This window comes from Mus caroli, unplaced genomic scaffold (genome assembly GCF_978045245.1).
Source record: "Mus caroli unplaced genomic scaffold, Mus_caroli_1 scaffold_20, whole genome shotgun sequence".
NCBI classification, from domain to species: domain Eukaryota; kingdom Metazoa; phylum Chordata; class Mammalia; order Rodentia; family Muridae; genus Mus; species Mus caroli.
The window spans coordinates 56,655,729-56,674,894 of record NW_028227275.1 but is presented as its reverse complement, the minus strand read 5'-3'; the positions used below and the strand labels follow the sequence as shown (position 1 = coordinate 56,674,894).

General features: G+C 54.4%; 2 protein-coding genes across 5 annotated transcripts; both read left to right on the top strand.

Moving 5' to 3' along the window:
• Positions 1 to 76: 76 nt before the first annotated feature.
• On the top strand, positions 77 to 9,342 carry Brms1 (BRMS1 transcriptional repressor and anoikis regulator). 3 transcript variants are annotated; one of them, XM_085834221.1, is made up of 10 exons: positions 77 to 324; positions 5,217 to 5,362; positions 5,451 to 5,541; positions 5,710 to 5,837; positions 5,967 to 6,046; positions 6,165 to 6,261; positions 6,734 to 6,826; positions 7,850 to 7,914; positions 8,332 to 8,371; positions 8,666 to 8,948. In XM_085834221.1, the coding sequence occupies exons 2-10, from the start codon at positions 5,224 to 5,226 to the stop codon at positions 8,734 to 8,736; spliced, it is 804 nt and encodes a 267-aa protein (XP_085690347.1). In that variant the 5' UTR covers positions 77 to 324; positions 5,217 to 5,223; the 3' UTR covers positions 8,737 to 8,948. The 3 variants fall into 3 exon arrangements, with proteins under 3 accessions (XP_085690347.1, XP_021007461.1, XP_021007462.1); XM_021151802.3 differs by having other exon boundaries at positions 78 to 324; positions 8,812 to 9,342; XM_021151803.3 differs by having other exon boundaries at positions 78 to 324; positions 8,729 to 9,342.
• An 852-nt stretch (positions 9,343 to 10,194) lies between these two features.
• On the top strand, positions 10,195 to 16,154 carry Rin1 (Ras and Rab interactor 1). 2 transcript variants are annotated; one of them, XM_021152209.3, is made up of 10 exons: positions 10,195 to 10,349; positions 10,494 to 10,674; positions 10,772 to 10,886; positions 10,976 to 11,048; positions 11,151 to 11,242; positions 11,386 to 12,126; positions 12,388 to 12,693; positions 13,015 to 13,146; positions 13,273 to 13,424; positions 14,037 to 16,154. In XM_021152209.3, the coding sequence occupies exons 1-10, from the start codon at positions 10,195 to 10,197 to the stop codon at positions 14,484 to 14,486; spliced, it is 2,397 nt and encodes a 798-aa protein (XP_021007868.1). In that variant the 3' UTR covers positions 14,487 to 16,154. The 2 variants fall into 2 exon arrangements, with proteins under 2 accessions (XP_021007868.1, XP_085690346.1); XM_085834220.1 differs by having other exon boundaries at positions 10,242 to 10,349; positions 10,621 to 10,674.
• Positions 16,155 to 19,166: the final 3,012 nt, after the last annotated feature.

Below are 19,166 nucleotides of genomic sequence, written 5' to 3'. Positions count from 1 at the left end.
GAGGGGTGGTGGGCCGGAGCACCGTGTTAGATGGCGGTGGACACCGACCACAGTGCTAGGACAGGCTGAAGGCCTGGGTTACTGGGGGCCAGTTGCTATGGAGACCCGTCCGCCGTATCCCGGCATGCCTGGACACCAGTGGTTCCATTGAAAGCTCCACAAATGGGCGCCTCCTGATGACGCACACGGAAGCGTCGACACCTCCTGGAGAAAGAGGGACCTGCGCAGCACTGTCCGGGAGATCAACGGCGGCGGCGTTCACACCCTGGGTCGGACAGCTCTCCGGGAGTCTTGGACGTGAGGCCGGAGGTCCCAGTGTCTGCGGTGCGTATGGCCACGCCCGGCGCTGGGTTGGGCTTTCCGGGTCGGAGCTAAAGCAGAGACTTAACCGGCCCGACTCACGCGTTGGCCTGAGAGGAGCCCGCGGTTCCCAGGGTGGATCGAGGTGGGATAGTCCCTTGTGCCGCAGAGTTTGTCCCCTGTGTCTGTAGGGAGGGGTCTGCTTTCCCTGGAGGTTTGCTGTGGAGGTGCTTATACACCGCGCGTTTACCATGTGCCTCTTCCACTCCCTACAACCCTCAGCAATGGTATATCCCCTATTTGTACCCGGGTTAAGGAGGGACGATTGGTTGTGACTTCGTTTAACGAAGTCAGGATCAGAGTCAGCTGGAGGGAGGAGATTGTTGAGTTCACCTTGCGTCTTAGAAAGAATATATACTACGGTGAAAAGGAATTGCTAGTGCGGAGGGTCTGAGGCATGGAAAGGGGAACAGTGAGGCTGTTTGGAGATCTGGATTTTCAGAGCAGGAGGAAATGCTACTAAACTCTCCTGCAGGTCCCGCACTATAATTACTTGCATGGGTGTGAAGGAGCGTTACTCCAAGTAGGGTTGCCAAGAAGGAAAAGCCAGTTCCTATACTGCAAAGGTTTATTTTGTTTAATTTGTGTTTAGAAATTCCCAGTCATCAAGTGATCTGGCACTGCACTGGGCGAGTAGGACAGCCTCCTGCCCTGTCCTGATGAAACACCCACATTTCACTGGGTGGTCGGACATGAGACTGGGAGAATATGAGATAAAAAAACAAAGAAGCCTTTAATCCCAGCACTCGGGAGGCAGAGGCAGGCGGATTTCTGAGTTCGAGGCCAGCCTGGTCTACAGAGTGAGTTCCAGGACAGCCAGGGCTACACAGAGAAACCCTGTCTCGAAAAAAAACAAAACAAAACAAAACTTCCTGGGGGACGGAGTTGTGCCTCCCCCACGGGGAAGACATACAGAGCAGCAACCAGAGATGTAGAAATCACACCAGTGTGAACTAGAAGCATCTACATCCAACATGACCTATTCTCTCTGGGGGCCTGGCAGTATCAATCTCTCGTGTCTCCTTCCTTCTGAAAATACCTTCTACCCTAACTCTTGGATTTTCAATCTATTCTGCAGAGGTTTCTCCTCCTGCCTCCTTTGTTGACCTTGGGAATTCCAACAGAGGCCCCTTCTCACAGTTCCGCCTGAAAAGTCAGACTGTACAAAGCCTAAACAACTTGCCGTATGTAGCTAGCAGAGCCTGGGTCTAGTGGAAGTTCACATGCCTGTATCCCTGGTCCCTTTTCTCACTTCTAGGTCTTTGTACTTGTTTTCCACTCTGCCTGGAATGTTCCATCTCAGACGGCCTGATCCTCACCTAGTCTGTCTCCCTCTGGAAGCTGTCACTGTAGCAGCAAGCTCCAGCTCCTGTGTAGACACCTCTCCCGTAATACCTTAATTTGGCTCTCTTCACCATTATAAAGGCTGCTTCTTTGCCTTCTCGCCCAGAAATTTGTCATTTCCTCGAGGCCAAAGGCTGCCACAGTCCACAGTGACTGTTGGTACCTGGCACACTTTAGGTGCTTAGTAAATACTGGATAAGTAGGAAGAAAGGTAGGGGAGGGGCTTAGTGTTTAATGTTTCTGAAAGGTTACCTAAGGCAAGCATTGACAAATGTTGGTGTTTGCTACAAGGAAGTTGATTCGTAATTCTGCCGCAGTGGTTTTAGTGTGAGTGCTGGGTATCCAAACACTGAAAGAGGAGGAGGTGAAAGTCAGAATAGCAAGTGTGCGCAAGGCCTGGAGAACTATAGGAAATTAAGTAAACGGGGCTGTTTCATATTTCTGCATTCATTCTTTTACCTACTCATTTGGATTTGACACAGCCTCACCAGCTATTGCTAGCCTGAAACTAACTTATATCAGGCTGGGCTTGAATTTGTAGTAATCCTCCTGCCTCCTGAGTGCTAAGATAACAGGCCTGTATCACCTCACCAGGCTTTATTTTTTTTGTGTGTTTGTTTTTTCCAGAGGGATTTAGTCCAGGTGCCTCTTCAGACAGCAATCTACCACTGACCTGTACCCCCCAGACATACTGCTTTTGTGTGTTTTTAAGACAGAGCTTCGCTGCTGTCTAACCCAGAATGGCCTCCTGTATGAGCGTGTGGATTATGTATATGAACCTCATCAGGCTCTCTGCTTTTTAGTTTGTTTTTTTTTTTTTCTCTCCAGTACTGGGAATTGAGTCCTAGAATTGAATTCTAAAAACATTCTCAGACTTCTCTGCTCCCCCCACCAGCAACAGGGTTTCTCTGTGTAGCCCTGGCTGTCCTGGAACTCACTCTGTAGACCAGGCTGGCCTTGAACTCAGAGATCCACCTGCCTCTGCCTCCCGAGTGCTGGGATTAAAGGTCTGTGCCACTACACCTGGCTTCTCTGGTTTTTTTTTTTTTTTTTTTTTTTTTTTGGTTTTTCGAGACAGGGTTTCTTTGTGTAGCCCTGGCTGTCCTGGAACTCACTCTGTAGACCAGGCTGGCCTTGAACTCAGAGATCCACCTGCCTCTGCCTCCCGAGTGCTGGGATTAAAGGCGTGCGTCACCACGCCCGGCTTTTTTTCCTTTTTTTTAAAGATTTGTTTATTTTATGTAAATGAGAACACTGTAGCTGTCTTCAGACACACCAGAAGAGGGCATTGGATCCCATTACAGATGGTCGTGAGCCACCATGCGATTGCTGGGAATTGAACTCAGGGCCTCTGGAAGAGAAGTCAGTGCTCTTACCCGCTGAGCCGTCTCTCTAGCCCCTTTTGTTTTTCCTTAATGGTAGGAAAACCTGAGCACATCTGAACTTGCACAGAGGAAGGTGCGTCCTGTGCACATCCTTAGGAATGCTAGGGCTTAGGATATTGCTCAGTGGTAGTGGGGCTCAGCATTTATGAGAACCTGAGTTCAATCCTTAGTCCTTCACCAAACAAAATAAAACCTAAGTCAGGGTCATTTATGAAGAAGGGGATTGATCTGAGTGGAGAGAGGCAAGGCTGTAATCCTGTTCCAACTTGGGCAACTTAGTGAGACCAAGTCTCAAAAAAGGCTGTGAGCATTGGTAAATGCTGGCTTTCCCAGCATGCTTAAGAATCTGAGTTTAGGGGCTGGTGAGATGGCTCAGTGGGTAAGAGCACCCGACTGCTCTTCTGAAGGTCCAGAGTTCAAATCCCAGCAACCACATGGTGGCTCACAACCATCCGTAACGAGATCTGGTGCCCTCTTCTGGAGTGTCTGAAGACAGCTACAGTGTACTTACATATAATCAATAAATAAATCTTTAAAAAAAAAAAAAAAATGAGTTTACTCAGGAGGCAGAGGCAGGCGGATTTCTGAGTTCGAGGCCAGCCTGGTCTACAAAGTGAGTTCCAGGACAGCCAGGGCTATACAGAGAAACCCTGTCTCCAAAACAAAACAAAACAAAGAATCTCGGTTTATGCCGGGCGTGGTGGCGCACACCTTTAATCCCAGCACTTGGGAGTCAGAGACAGGCAAATTTCTGAGTTCAAAGCCAGCCTGGTCTACAGAGTGAGTTTCAGGACTGCCAAGGCTATACAGAGAAACCCTGTCTCGAAGGGGGAAAAAAAAAATCTGAGTTTAGCTGAGCAGTAATGATGCATTCCTCTAACCCCAGCATTCCAGAGGCAGAGGCAGAAGCAGGCAGATCTCTGTGAGTCGAGGCCAGCCTGGTCTACAGAGGAATTTCAGGCCAGCCAGGGCTACACAGAGAAACCCTGTCTTGGAGAAAAAAAAACAAAAACAAAACAACAACAACAAAAACCAACCAAACAAAAAAGGATCTGTTTAATCCCCAGTATGAAAAGTTTTTCTAGTGGACGTTGGTGTTCGTAGAGAAATGGTTCAACAATAAGAGCACTGGCTGCTCTTCCAGAGGACCCAGGTTCCGTCCGTTCCCAACCCCAACGCTGTCACTCAAAACCGGCTGTCACTCAAAACCGGCTGTAATTCCCTTTCTAAGAAGTCTGATGCTTCCTTTACAGGCACCGCACACACACAGTGCAAAGACAGAGGTGTAGGCAAAACACTCACACACATAATGTTAAAGTTACATATGTAAAATATGCGCACTTCTCAGCGTCCTGGGAAGACAAGGCTGTGGAGCTTGTGCCTGACAAGAGCCTTTTGCTAGAGCCCCTCGTTTAGAAAGGTGGAAGGGAAAGACTCAAGTTTTCTCAGGAGCCCTCTGCTGATGAAGGCCATCAGTACACTTGAGGGCAGACTTCATTGTCTTTCAAAGGCCCCGTCTTGGGCTAACCAGATGGTTCAGCAGGTAAAAGCAGCTGCCACCAATGTTCAGGCCAGGAACCCACATGGTAGAAGGAGAGAGCTGTCTCAGACCTCCATATATGCTCTGTGGTGTGTGTGTGTATTAAATGAATAACAAAGCCCTGAAGGTCTCATCTCTGAACACTTGCACATTAAGCTTCTGACATGGAGGAGGAACCAGAGGATCACAGAGAAGGAAACACTGAGGACTGAAGAAAAGTGGCAGGATTTGATCTAGAACACAGGGAAAGACCAGAGGGGTAGGAGTAAGAACTGGCCATTCAGTGAGGTAAAGGAGCCGGGCTTCAAGGTCAAGTGCAGTCTGCAAAGGGTCTTGTTGCAGCTAGTCAGGAACTTGGGTCCAGTCCCATTGGCAGTAGGGGCCTTTCCCATGATGACTCAGCCTTGGTGAGCATTCCCATGCATCTCAGAATTCTGTAAGAGGAGCAGAGTCTATCAAGCACGTTTTCAGCGTGGTGACACTAGTCACATCCCCTGTCTCGTTCGAGGCTTGTGTTTGGCCAGCTCCCTGTGTGGCTGCTCCGAAAGTGGACAGTGGCTAGTAATAGCCCATGCTCCCTCTCCCAGAGTTCAGATGCCCATCCAGCCTTCAGGCAAAGAAACAGAAGAGATGGAGGCAGAAGGAGATTCAGCAGCTGAGATGAACGGAGAGGCAGATGAGAGCGAGGAGGAACGGAGTGGCAGCCAAACTGAGTCTGAGGAGGAGAGCTCAGGTGAGCACCTGCAACCTCTCTGTCCTCCCGCCTCCCGGAGCAGCAGCCTGCCCCTGCAGAACCATTCCTAATTGCCCTCTCACCCCAGAGATGGATGATGAAGACTATGAGCGGCGCCGCAGTGAGTGTGTCAGTGAGATGCTGGACCTGGAAAAGCAGTTCTCAGAGCTGAAGGAGAAGTGAGCGTGGGAGTGCTGGTGGGCCTTTGTGCAGCGGGGGGTGCGGGTGCCCGTAGTGATGAGCAGCAAGTGGGGCACAAGGGGAGCAGGTGTTTGGTAGGCATTTACCTGAGAGGACAAGTGACCACTGGAGAAGCCAGTAATACGCAGCTGCCTTTTCACCTCCAGGTTGTTCAGGGAACGGCTCAGCCAGCTACGTTTACGACTGGAGGAAGTGGGGGCTGAGAGAGCCCCAGAATATACCGAACCTCTTGGCGGGCTGCAGCAGAGCCTGAAGATCCGCATTCAGGTGGCAGGTCTGTAGCTGCCCTGCCCTGCTCCCAAACAGCTCTCTGTCACCTTCCACTTTGCCCCTATCCTTGTAGCTCTTGCTTTGGGGGACTCTAGGGCCTCTGGCCAAACAGGGCTCCTCTTCCCCTCTGCAGGGATCTACAAGGGCTTCTGTCTGGATGTGATCAGGAATAAGTATGAGTGTGAACTCCAGGGAGCCAAACAACACCTGGAGGTGAGCCAGCGGGAAGTTGGGTGAGACTGAGGCCTGGCAGGTCCCCTGGCTGAGCAGCTGTCCCCTCCCATGGCTGAGCGGCTGTCCCCTCCCCTGGCTGAGTGGCTGTCCCCTCTAGAGTGAGAAGCTGCTGCTGTATGACACACTGCTGGGGGAGCTGCAGGAGCGGATCCAGAGGCTGGAGGAGGACCGGCAGAGCCTCGACATCAGCTCTGGTGAGGCCAGGGCCCAGTCCTAAAGTGCCCCTCCCTTTTCTGGACCTCAGTTTTCCAGGCTGCTTAAGGGGAGTCAAAAGGCCCACTTCTTGGGGTCAGGAAAGGGTCTAGCTAAGCATTCCACATATAGTGGGGGCTCATGCAGAGTGGGTCTCCTGCCTGACCCTATTGACAATGGGGTACCCAACTGACACATGGATGCATATAAAAAAAACCATTGTCCTCTCCGTGGTAGTGGCCTCAGTGTTCATATGGGGTCCACAAATTTCCTTCATCCCCATCTACAAAGCAAATGGAAAGGCTTAAGCCAAGAAGGGCAGTGGTCTTCCCCGGGCGGCACTAGTGCGCCAAGAGGCTGCAGCCTCAACCAAGGTTGGGGCGACTCTCCTGGTGGTGATGGGGAAGGGAGGGAAGGCCAGGCTGTCATGCCTGTGGGTCTGTCCTGACCCTGACTCTGCGTCTCTGGGCACAGAGTGGTGGGACGACAAACTACATAGCAGAAGCAGCTCCAAGTCCGGGGACACCATGCCACCCAGCAAGAGGAAGAAGGCACCGCTTGTTTCTGGTATCCTTCCACTCAAGTCGCCTGACACTGGGCAGGATAGGGCAGGCCCTGGACTCAGGGAGGTTAGAAGGATCATGTGGGACAGGGTCAAGCTACAATCACTTATAGCCATCTGGTGTCACATGAAAGTGTCCATTTGTCAGAATTTTCTTCTGAGTTCCATGGTCCCCAAAGAAACAGAAAGCTCAGCTCACTGACTGTCCTGAGCTCAGTAATTTCCTGAGTCCTGAGTAAAGATCAGCCTTTGAAGCCCCTCTGGCTTCCCCTCAGTGTCCTGGTGTAGGCCTCATGCTGTCTCAGTCATTCCTACCCAGGCATGCTCAGCCCCTCTGCCGCGCTTACCTGTCTGTTCCATGGTGTCATGTCAGCTGCCGTCTTCTCTGAAGTCTCTCCTGATTCATAGCCCCCATCCCTTCCCCAGTGCATGTGGCTCTCGTGTATGAGCATCCTAAGGGATGCACTGTTTTTGACCCTCCTGTGCCGCACAGCACAGCGTAGCACTGAGCTGAGGTCTTCCATAACCATCGTGTCAGCCCTGGGACCACCTCAGGTGGGCGGGAGACAGTGTTGAACATTGTGGGTGAAGATAGCTTTCAGATACAGAGTTCAGTGTTCCTAGGAAGGAAGACGCCGGAATCTACCTTCAGGTGAGGAAGGGCCCAGTAAGCCATTAACTGTCAGTAACAGGTGCAGGGGCCCTCAGGGTGGGCTGGGCCTTGGTCACCTGGTCCTGAAAAGGGGTGAGAATGAGGGAGGGAAATGGGTAGGGTTTCATCCACTTGACAAGAACTGGAGTCCCTGAGGCAGAGGCTGGTGGATCTCTGAGTTCCAGGACAGCCAGGACCACAAATACCAAGCCTAAAAAAAAACAAAAACAAAAAACTTCTGGCACCGCCTCCACAGTCTCCGTGTGCCAGCTTTCCTAAGCAGTGGGTGTGTGGTGTGGCACTGCCTCCTGTAGCCTTCAGTGGGGCCTTGTCGCATTCCTCCTGTGGCCGCCCTGCTTCCTTGACCCTTGTGTAGGTCCATATATTGTGTACATGCTGCAAGAGATCGACATCCTGGAAGACTGGACGGCCATCAAAAAGGTGGGTCCACTGCTGCCTGCTTACCCCGCCCTGCTTTGCCACCCGCCCTCTGCTCCCTCCAGCCCCATCCTCCCTACTCCCTACTCTCCTCACCCAGTCCCGTGCCAGCTCTGGTACCCAAGGATGCTCAGGCACTGTCTCCTCAGCAACAGCTGTCCCAGCCCAGGTGCCCTGACTTTGTGGCATCTTGTGGCCCTCCTGCCTAGAGACTGACCTGAGGAAGGATGTCTGTGCCAGCCCTTGTTCCAGGAGGGCAGGAAAGAGAGGGACGGCTGCTGGGCTGGCCTCCCCCTCCCCCGCTTGGTGTAGAACAGACTTCACACAACTTAGCTCAGAGCAGCTCTCATCCTGGACTGTGGGGGGCAGTATCCACAAGCTCAAATGGGCTCTAAGGGACCCTTTCTTCTGTCCACCCAGGCCAGGGCAGCAGTGTCCCCTCAGAAGAGAAAAGCAGATGGTAAGAGCCATGACGTGGGCCTGTCAGCTTGGTAGTCTAATCTCACTTGGAGGCTTTTGTGGGATTTTGAGGATTGGAGAGGCTGAGGGAGCAGGGACAGGTAGAGGTGGAAAGTAGGCTGAAGATGTAGCTCAGTGGTGGTGCGCCTGCCGAACATGGGCAAGAACCCAGTCCCAGTCCCAACACCACAAGAAGATAAAAGTGCCTGGAGCCCCCAGGCAGGGTGGGTCCAAGAGGGCAGGAAGAAGAAACCCTGATGGATGAGGGAGTAAGGCACTTCCTCACTGCCTTCAGGAAGGAAGTGCTGGTGGTCCTTTTGGTTCAACTCCCTTCAGCAGTTTCCCACATCCCTGCTAGGACCCTGACCCTGCATTTACTCTCGCTCGGAGGGTCCTGGGAGCAGCTGGTACCTCACACAGGATTAACATTTCTCTGCAAAGGCAGGGGCTTGCCTAGTAGCTCTTCAGTGTTACTGCCGGCCCCTGACCCTGCCACCACTGGCCTGGACTCCTCTGCTCTCCTTGGGATCTGCATAACTGGCCTTGAAGCCGACCTGGCCAAGCAAGACTGTGGTCTCCATCCCTGACCAGCCCACCCCCTCCCAAAGAATGACTTCTCCAGCGTCCCCCCCTCACCCAGAGCCACGGCAGCAGCCCTCCCCCCCAGAGAGACCAGGCCTCACCCAGAGCCACGGCAGCAGCCCTCCCCCCCCCCCCCCCCAGAGAGACCAGGCCTCACCCAGAGTCAGAGACCAGGCCTCACCCAGAGTCACGGCAGCAGCCCTCCTGACCTTGAACCCTGGCCCTCAGCCGCTGAGCCAGGCCCAACTGTAGGAGGAACTCTGAAGCAGGCATGGTGGGCCTTGTCCACCCTGACTGCCGCTGGAGAGGATGGCTTCCCAGGCTTTCTCAGGGCTATTCCTGGTGTCTGCCTCTCAGATTCCAAAGACTGGAATAAAATTTAACCTGGGACCTTGGTGTGACTGATGTGTGGCTGCTGTATCTTTAAAGGGAATCAAGGCTTTGTGGGAGCGCCTAAGACAGACTTTGCTGGGGTCCCTGTAGTTTGTGACTTAGAGAAAAGCCTGGGAGAGGAAGTTGGGACCAGAGCAGGAAGCCCCGCATGGCACAGGCAAGCAGGTGAAGCACATGGCCTTGTGCAGTGAAGGGACTTTTGGACATGCCTGGAGGCCAGGTCATGTCTGCACCTGCCCCTGACACTTGGCAGATTGGCAAGGCAGGCTAGCTAGCAGGGCCTGTGTGTGGGAGGCAGCTAGCAGCAGCACCAAGTGCTGTCGACCTCACAGCCCACACTCCCCCTCTGGTTAACAGTGAGTGTCAGAACCACCCCCAGAACCTCAGTTAAGCAAAGAGCTTAGTTTCCATGGAGACACAGCATCCTTTCTCCATAGCAACCTGAAATCACAAAACCCAAGTTAGGTTCAGGAATGAGTCATCTGCAACCAGTAGGGGGTGCTCTCCCACAAGGCTGCCCCCCCCCCCCCCCTGCAAGGCTGGAGCCGATGAGCCAGTGACCACAGACTTCTTAAGGTGACCCAGGGGTGCGGCTTGGGTCTATGGGAACTTGGCTGGTCCGGCCTAACCCCTCCCTCCCCCACTGCCTAGTGTGAGGAGGTTCTGTGTGGGGGTGGTCCTCCCTTAGCCGGGGCCTGATGATGACACTGGCATGGAGGGCTCCTCTGCCATTCAAGACTGTCTAAGTAGAAGAGGTGGACACTGGCTACATGGAGTGGACATACAAGAGTTAACTGGCGGGGTGTGACAGGGTGAACCGCCTTCAGGAAGTGTTACTCACCGCCAGGAATGTGCACGCCTGTGCCTTGGGGGTTGGATTGTCTTCCTGAGTCCCAGGAGAAGCCGAAGGAGCTCCCAGCCATGGAAGACCCTGGTGAGACCGGAGCACACCCTCTGGGAGCCACCAACCTGAACTTTGTACCTGGGCACCAACAGAAAGAAAAGTTAGTAAAGTTGGGGGGTCAGCCAGGTGCATCGGGTGAGGGCAGTTCTAAGAGGATCTGGCAAGGACAGGATAGATGAGAAGCCCAGAATGGGAAGAGGTGTTCACCCCAGACCCCTGCTCAGGTCTGGGTGTCTGCCCCCAGGCCATCTACAGACCCACTGTATGACACACCTGATGCCAGAGGGGTACAGGCAGGCGGGTCCCAACAGCCACTGCGTACTGTGAGCCTTCGGGAGCGGCTGCTGATCACCCGGCCTGTGTGGTTACAGCTGCGGGCCAACGCTGCAGCCGCGCTGCACGTGCTGAGGACAGAGCCTCCAGGGGTGAGTCTCCCTTCCCTCAAGGCCTAGCCCGCCAAGGATGGGAGGGAACCAGCCTGGACATGGAGGACCAGAGCCTCCTAATCTCGTTCATTCGCAGACCTTCCTGGTGCGGAAATCTAACACTCGCCAGTGCCAGGCTTTGTGTGTGCGGCTGCCAGAAGCTAGTGGCCCCTCTTTTGTCTCCAGCCACTATATCGAAGAGAGTACTGGCGGTGAGGAGGGTGGCCTGGAGGGCAGGGGCTGGAAGACAGGCAGGGGAGGGAGGTCCCCAGAGAACAGCCTCACTCCCAATGTCTCTCAGGCGTCTCTTTGGAGGGCTCAGAGCTCATGTTCCAGGACTTGGTGCAGCTCATCTGTGGCTACTGCCGTACCAGGTGAGCCTGCCTGGGGGGCACCTGCTGACCCTGGGCCTGCTTCCCGGGACTGCCTGCATCTGAACCCCGCTCACTCCTGACTGCTCCTTGCTCTGACCGTAGGGACATTCTCCTCCTCCCTCTCCGACTCCCCAAAGCCATTCATCAGGCAGCCACCCACAAAGAGCTGGAGGCCATCTCCCATCTGGGCATGGGTAAGGGTCCCTGCAGCCTGTTACACAGATGGACACACAGAGGTCAATGGGGGAAGAAAGAGCAACCAAGATTTTTCCTTTGTGGGCATCCTGCAGAGCCAACTCTGAGCCGCCCCCCTCCCCCATTGGTTTCTCATTGCTAGAGTTCTGGAGTTCCTCACTCAACACCAAGGACCAACAGAGACCTTCGGAAGCCCCACCCATACCCCGGCTGAAGGCTCGCTCCCCTCAAGAGCTGGATCAGGGCACTGGTGCTGCCCTCTGCTTCTTCAACCCCCTCTTCCCCGGGGATCTGGGCCCCACCAAACGAGAGAAATTCAAGAGGAGTTTCAAAGTGCGTGTGTCCACAGAGACCTCCAGCCCTCTGTCTCCACCTGCTGTGCCGCCTCCCCCAGTCCCGGTGCTGCCAGGGACATCTTCCAGCCAAACGGAAAGACTGCCCCCTCGACAGCTGCTGCAGAGGGAGAGCTCAGTAGGATACCGTGTGCCAGGAAGTGCTGCCAGCCCATGTCTTCCTCCCCTACCTTCCCTTCAGGAGGTGGACTGCTGCTCTCCCAGCAGCTCAGAGGAGGAGGGCTCTTCAGGAAGCCCTACAACCTCCCCACGCCTAAGCCGCCCAAGGCACCGGCGGCCTCTGCTTCGGTCCATGAGTTCTGCTTTCTGCTCTCTGCTGGCACCGGAGAGGCAGGTGGGCCGGGCAGCCACAATGCTAATGCAAAACCGATACACAGCCGTGGGTCAGCTAGTGCAGGATCTACTGACCCAGGTTCGGGCTGGTCCCGAGCCCCGGGAGTTGCAGGGTATCCGCCAGGCCCTGAGTCGGGCCCGGGCCATGCTGAGCGCAGAGCTGGGCCCTGAGAAGCTGCTACCACCGGAGCGGCTGGGTAAGGCCCGAGCCCTGGCCTCCACAGGTTCATGTCCCTGGCTCTCCATCCTCCTTTGTCCTTCTCTCTCCATGCCTTGGGTGCCTAGTGACATACTGCTGCTTTCCCTGTGCCCCACCCTCACCCTCTTTCTTACTGTTGCACTGAATTCCCCGTCCCCATCCCCAACTTTCTCCCTTTCTCCCTACCTCCTACCTTGGCCAGGGCCTCCTGTTCTTCTGGGCTTCTTTCCCCTGACTACAACCACCTCTTCTCCGGCAGAATTGGTCCTGGAGAAGTCCCTGCATCGCTCTGTTCTCAAGCCTCTTCGACCCATTCTAGCTGCCCGCCTGCGGCGCCGGCTTTCCACAGATGGTTCCCTCGGCCGCCTAGCTGAGGGCTTCCGCCTGGCCCGGACCCAGGGGCCTGGAGCCTTCGGGTCCCACCTGACCCTTTCTTCCCCAGTGGAGACAGAACAGGTGCGCCAGAAGCTGCTGCAGCTCCTTCGTGCCTACTCACCTAGTGCCCAGGTCAAGTGGCTCCTGCAGGCCTGCAAGCTGCTATACACAGCCCTGAAAAGCCAGGCAGGTAGGACCCCCACCACCTTCCCCTGTGCCACTCTTTCTGAGTAGAAGCCACGCATCACCTCCCTCCACAGGGAGCCTGTCCCAGAACCCCAGAACTGCAAACAAGATTGAAAGCTCCCACTCCCACCCCAGGAACTCTAGAGAATAGTGCCTTTCTGCCCTGGAACCTTCCCTGAGGTTGCTATGATGGCCCTGGTCTGTTGCCTAGTCACTTAGGGGTCTAGCAGGTGGAGGGGAGGGTCACACTGTCTAGCATGGAGATTGGACCCTAGCCTTTGGACCTCTGAGGAGGCTGGAATCGCCTTCTTCCATGTCTCCACAGGAGAGAATGCAGGTGCTGATGAGTTCCTGCCTCTGCTGAGCCTTGTTTTGGCCCAGTGCGACCTTCCTGACCTCCTGTTAGAAGCTGAGTACATGTCAGAGCTACTGGAACCCACCCTGCTCACTGGAGAGGGTAAGGGTTTCCTCATTTCCTGTCTGGGTGAAACTGGGGCTTGCGGTAGGTCTTTAGTAAGCAAGGAAGGGAAGGCAGGACACCATACCCCAGCCTGAGCTGCGTTCTATGTATCCTGTGTCTCAGGTGGCTACTACCTGACCAGCCTCTCAGCCAGCCTGGCCTTGTTGAGTGGCCTAAGCCAGGCCCGAGCACTGCCACTCAGCCCAGCACAGGAGCTCCAGCGCTCCCTGGCCCTCTGGGAACAGCGCCGCCTGCCGGCCACCCACAGCTTCCAGGTAAAGAGCCGGTCCCCACATCTTTCCCCTATTGGCCATGCTCAGAGGGACTCTGACGTCACCCAGCACAGTTCCACTAGCCTTGCATCACCCTATAATTGAGATAAAGGCCCATCTGAGTATCAGATCAGCCCTTCAGGAGGATATGTTCCATGGGACAGGCACTGGACTGTGAGCTTCAGGGCAGCCTCCTTGAATCAGCACAGAAACTCTACTGACATGATTCATCTCAGCTCTATCACTTTTTGTCTGTGCCTTGGTTTTCTCATCTCTAAAATGGGCACCTGGGTTGCCATAAAGGGTAGGTGTACTGGTAAACTGTGCGGGAATGTTTCTAGGTAGGTAGCCCTAGGAATAGTTATGGAGAGAGCCCAGCACACAGTGAATTCTCCTCATGGATCTTTTCATAAAGTTCCCTCTGGCTGGCCTTGCACCATACCGCTATCCCACACATATTTCTCCCTGCCTGAATGTCCCCCTCGGAGCCCACAAGTCAGTCAGGCCCACCATGGACGTGGACCACCCCACTCTGTCATTACACACCTTCGGCCTGTCCCTCGTGCTTTGGCAGTGCCAAACAGAGCTAAGGACTTGTTCTTGCTTTCTGCACAGCATCTCCTCCGAGTAGCCTACCAGGACCCCAGCACAGGTTGCACCTCCAAGACCCTGGCTGTGCCCCCAGGGTCTTCAATTGCCACATTGAGCCAACTCTGTGCTACCAAGTTCCGAGTGACCCAACCAGATGCGTTTGGCCTCTTCCTCTACAAGGACCAGGGCTACCATCGCCTGCCCCCTGAAGCCCTAGCCCACAGGCTTCCTGCAACTGGCTACCTCATCTATCGCCGGGCAGAGCGCCCTGAGACCCAGGAGGCTGTAGCAGAGAAGGCAAAAACAGGCAGCAAGAGGCCAGAGGCAGGAGCATGGGAAGAGGAGACAGGGGGTCTAAACAGAGAAGGGAAACCTCGGATAGCTGTTGACCAAGAAGGCAAGGATCAGGCCAGAGGAGGTCACATAGGGCCAGAGGAACAAAAGGCAGAAGGAAGCCAGGCTTTGGAAGAGTAGCTAGGAAGAACCAAAGGGGTTACCTGGGCCCCCGGGAGCCTCTAAGTCCACTCTTCCCAGCGGCCAAGCTTCCTTTACCACCCACCCACAGTTCTCTGTGGTGTCTGCCACCACCTCTAGCCGATCTTCATGAGTCCACCTGCTAGGGAACAGGATGCTGGCCATATAGACTAGAGCAGCGTTAAGAGAGCTGGGAGACTCACAGACCCTCTGTTTAAGGCCCCTGGCTTCTGTCTCCCCATAGCCCACAGGGATAAACATGTCTGGTAAGGGAAAAATCCTCCTGATGGCCATAGGGGCATGGTGGGAGGGTAGTCCTGGCTTCTTTTGCCTCTCCCACTGCCCATGGAGAGATGCTGGAGCATCAAGACCCTGTGCAACTCCAGTCTCTTCTAGTTTTAGGGGTCAGGGAACCAGAATGGCAGCAAAGCTCCCCAGACTAACAGCTCTTCTCAGATATAGCATCTGGTGTGCAAAGAAGGGATATGACTGCTGTTCTGCAGGGTTCCTAGAGCGACCCAGGACCTACATGGATGGTTGGTGGCTCAGCTCAGGCAGGAGAAAGAAGAAAGAATGAGTGTTAGCAGCTATGGCAAGCCCGTCCCGTAGGCAGCCTCTACCAGGCAGTCCTCTCACCTGTGTCTTCTTCCCCGGTCAGTTCAGAGATGGTAGTCACCCTGGAGGTCAGGCCGTAGGAGAGAAAGCATCTATGTTCCAGTCTTTTCTCACTATCAGAAATATGTTGAGACACTGAAGTCTTTCTGGGAAATTGGACCCTGAGAAATAATGCACGCTAGCAGGAAGAGAAGTTTCCAGAACAGAGAGGTGCTCCACAAACATTGCCGTCATACCCCACTCCTTGGGTCCTTACTAAAGCTTGATAATGAGGAATGGTGTAGCTGTGGGTCCCACGGCAGTACAGGTTAGGTAATTCCCAAGACGTTGCAGCAGACTAGCCCTCCAGGCTCAGGCAGCAGCCCCAGAGGGAAGCCCACTGCAAATTTGAGCAGAGAAAAATACCCACCAATAGCCACAAGAGGGCGCATACAGCCTGAGAAGCTGCTGAGGGTCACCCACCCTCTTCACTCCCCTACCCCGCTGCGAGCAGTGGGAGGGGTGTGGCTAAAGAGAATTCAAGAGCCGCAGAATGTGGACAGTCACTGGCCTCACACTCTTATAGCAGCTTGGGACGTGCAGAGCAGAGAGCCCTTAGAGTCAGAGATTCTTAGAAAAGGATTGTTTCCTGACAAAGGAGAACCACAGCCAGGCTCAGAGCTGCTCTCCTGGGCCTCTGAGCACCAGGGCACCAACTTAGATGTGATGCACATACCAACAGGAGGTAGACTTTCAAATCCACATCTAGTCAGTATAGGGTTCTAAACTAGTCACTAGGCCACCAGTGTTCCTTGCCCACTTCTATGCCCCTCCCTCCGCAGGAGGGAAAAGTGTGTGATAAGGGACAAGTTCATCTGATATCTAACATCTGGCAGGGAGGGTGGCCACGGTTCTTTTGGCCTTTTCTCCACCACCCAGGAGGGGCCACACACAAGGCTGCTGGCTCTTCAAGGCTCTAAACAGCATGGCCCCCTATTCCATTATATGTCTTCCCTTCCTCCCTTATCCTTTGTACAGGATGGAGCACTCTGCAGGTGCTCAATAAATGGTGTCTACTGCCTGAAGCTTGATAACTAGAAATAAGGGACTGGGGCGGGGCGGGGCGGGCAGGCCGTTTCTGGGAATGAGACAGGACGTGTAGCACTCACTCCCAGGGGAAGGACCTGGAATGTCTGCAGGGATGCTCAGGCAACCCCAGGGGCAGGATGTGGGGCTCCTCTCATGGGAGCCAGGTTTCTGAGACCTCAGGCCCTTCCTTTTTGTGGTCAATTCTAATTCTGGGCCCCTAGAATTCAGTGTGGATCCTGCCATGGCTCAGAGGGGCACCACTGGCTCCTACATCGAAGCAAAATCAGTGTGAGCACAAGCTGAGTTCAGTGGCAGACCCACCAGGCAAGGGTGGTGGTAACATGCCAGTCTTAGATATCTCCACCTTATTTTATTTTTCCCCCCTGGATGTCTCTATTTTATAAAGTAGGAACCCGAGGCCTTCTTCAGGTAAGTGCCTTATTACGGGACTTAAAACTCCAACATATACCTCCCAGAGAGAAAGGACCATTTATTCATACTCTCAGCAAACAAAGCCAGGCATGGTAGCACACATCTGTAATTGCCGTACTTGGGAGGCTGAGACAGGAGAATCAGAAGTTCAGGGGCATCCTTGGCTACATAATTGGAAGCCAGCCTGGGCTACATGGCAAGACCCCCATCTCAAAAAAGAAGTGTGTGTATTTTGTGGTCTAAAGAGAGACTCAGAGCCGGGCGTGGTGGCGCACGCCTTTAATCCCAGCACTCGGGAGGCAGAGGCAGGCGGATTTCTGAGTTCGAGGCCAGCCTGGTCTACAAAGTGAGTTCCAGGACAGCCAAGGCTACACAGAGAAACCCTGTCTCGAAAAAAAAAAAAAAAAAAAAAAGAGAGACTCAATACCAAGTACTGTGATCTGGTGGGTAACTATAAACTACTGCATCCCAGGGACTCTACCCTTCCTACATCTCCCATGTGCTGGAAGTCAAGGCTCTGAGCTGTGCTGTGCCTCAGCCAGTGTCCACTGCTGCAGAACAGGACAGGGGCACTGACCAGCAGCTTGGGTGTCTTGAAAGCAGGCACGTCATTTCCTTGCTTGGCAGTGTTGCATTTGTCATCTTAAAGTCACCCCAGTTGTATGTGTGAGTTTATTGTCTGTCTTCCTCACTAATGTGCCAGATCCAAACTGGCCTTCTTCCCAGCAGGCCTTCAGACCTAGAACAATGCCTTGGCCGGAACCGGCACTTGTAAGACTGTCTGTGAGACGATTCAGAGTGGGGGGGCCGGAAGACTTCATCAAGACCTGTTCTCTCTGCTCCTGGGGCTGCTGGCTCCTTTTCTCCCAGTTCTACTGAGGGGTGTGTCCACCTCACTCCAGCCTCACACCGGGTGCTCTTCTCCCCTGATGCTACCCCAAGGCACGGATACCCAACTGATGATAAAAGACCACGGACCACTGGGCATCACTGCAAAGGGGGCCAGGAGTAGGGAGAAGAAAGGGCTGCCTGCTCAGGTTCTAGGGCCTGTGAAATGGTCTGAGGGGTGGAGTGAACTTTGAGACAGTCTGACCCACCCTCCTCTCCCTCCTTAACATCCTACTATGATCTCTCGAGCAACCTTCACACCCACAGTTTAGAGCATCGTAACACTCTGACCTACATTCCAAAGCGAAGTGATGCTGTTATCCCAGGTGGGACATAGGATGCTCAGGCATTCCCAAGATTCCAAGCACTCCCAGACACCACTAGGACAGGGGACTGTGGATACAGGCCTGTAGTGGCACAAGGACTTCCTGACACTCGCCTACCTATGCAAAAGTGCTAATAACACACACGCCACCACTCAGACAGTTACATTCAAGCTCCTAGCTTCTGCATCCTGTTCCTTCTGAGCCCTGGAAATGTAAGCACCCCCACAGCGCACACAACTCACATGTTTTTATACTTTGGAGCATGAACAGGAGATCCAACCCCAATCTTCTAATATCTCCTACCCAGCCTGGCCTCACTCCCCCACACAGCCCCTGGTGGGCCCCCTGAGGAGACTGAATTACTGGGAAGACCCCTGAAAGGGTGCGGTGACCTCACGGGCTAGGCAGGAGCTGAGGCAGGCAGGCTGGGCGGGGCAGCCTGAGCTCATCAGATTCCAGCCTGATTCACTGGAGGGGCTGAAGGATGGAGGATGGGAAGAGCACTGGCCCAGGAGGTGGGGCTCTGGGGACCTGAGTGGGTTTTGGATCTGAGTGTCGTCGCGGTGGTGGCCCTTCCTGAAGAGTTCCCCTGAGTAGGACTTAGGCCCCTAGGCTGAGCTGTGGGATAAGACAATCGGCCCCACCCTCCAGGCTGGGACTCCCCCCACCCTTCCTGACTTCAGCAGCTGGATGTCTTTAGCTGGGGAGGTGACCTTCAGTCTGTCTTGGATCCTCCAGGCTCAGGCTGGCAGTCGCCTTGGTGGACTCTAGAGGTCAGGGAAGGCCAGATTTGCCTGGTCCCATTGCATGGGGCTGACAGGGTTACAGACCTATGCCGCCCCGCCAGGCAGAGCCTCTGCCAGAAAGGGAGGATGCACGGCTGCCCAGTGCATGAGACGTTTTCCTGCTGAGACTGAGCCCTTCACTCCTGCCATCCCCAGAAATCCTTGTGTTCCCAACTGAGAGATGCTTACAGGGGGGCGGAGTGGGGGCCAAGCTGCCCAGACTCAGCTGCAGGGTGACAGGAAGAAAGGATGGGGGCAGGGTGAGGGTACAGGAAGTGCCTTTCTTGGAACTCTGCACCAAAATAGACCATTCCATCCCTACTCTGGGTCTGGTGTCCCACGAGGGAGGTGTGTGTCACCAAGGAGACCCTCACTAGGGAGGAGCAAGATCTGACCTCAGTCTGGCTTTTGCTTGCCAGCCCCTGCACCCCCACAACAGCCCAGGCTCCACTTTGAAGTCCCAACGTAAATATCATGTCTGCTCGAGTTCTCCTTCCTGGCCTTGGTCACAGACCCCAGACCTGGCTTCCAACCCAGCCAACCCCCAGGATACAGAACAGAGAGAG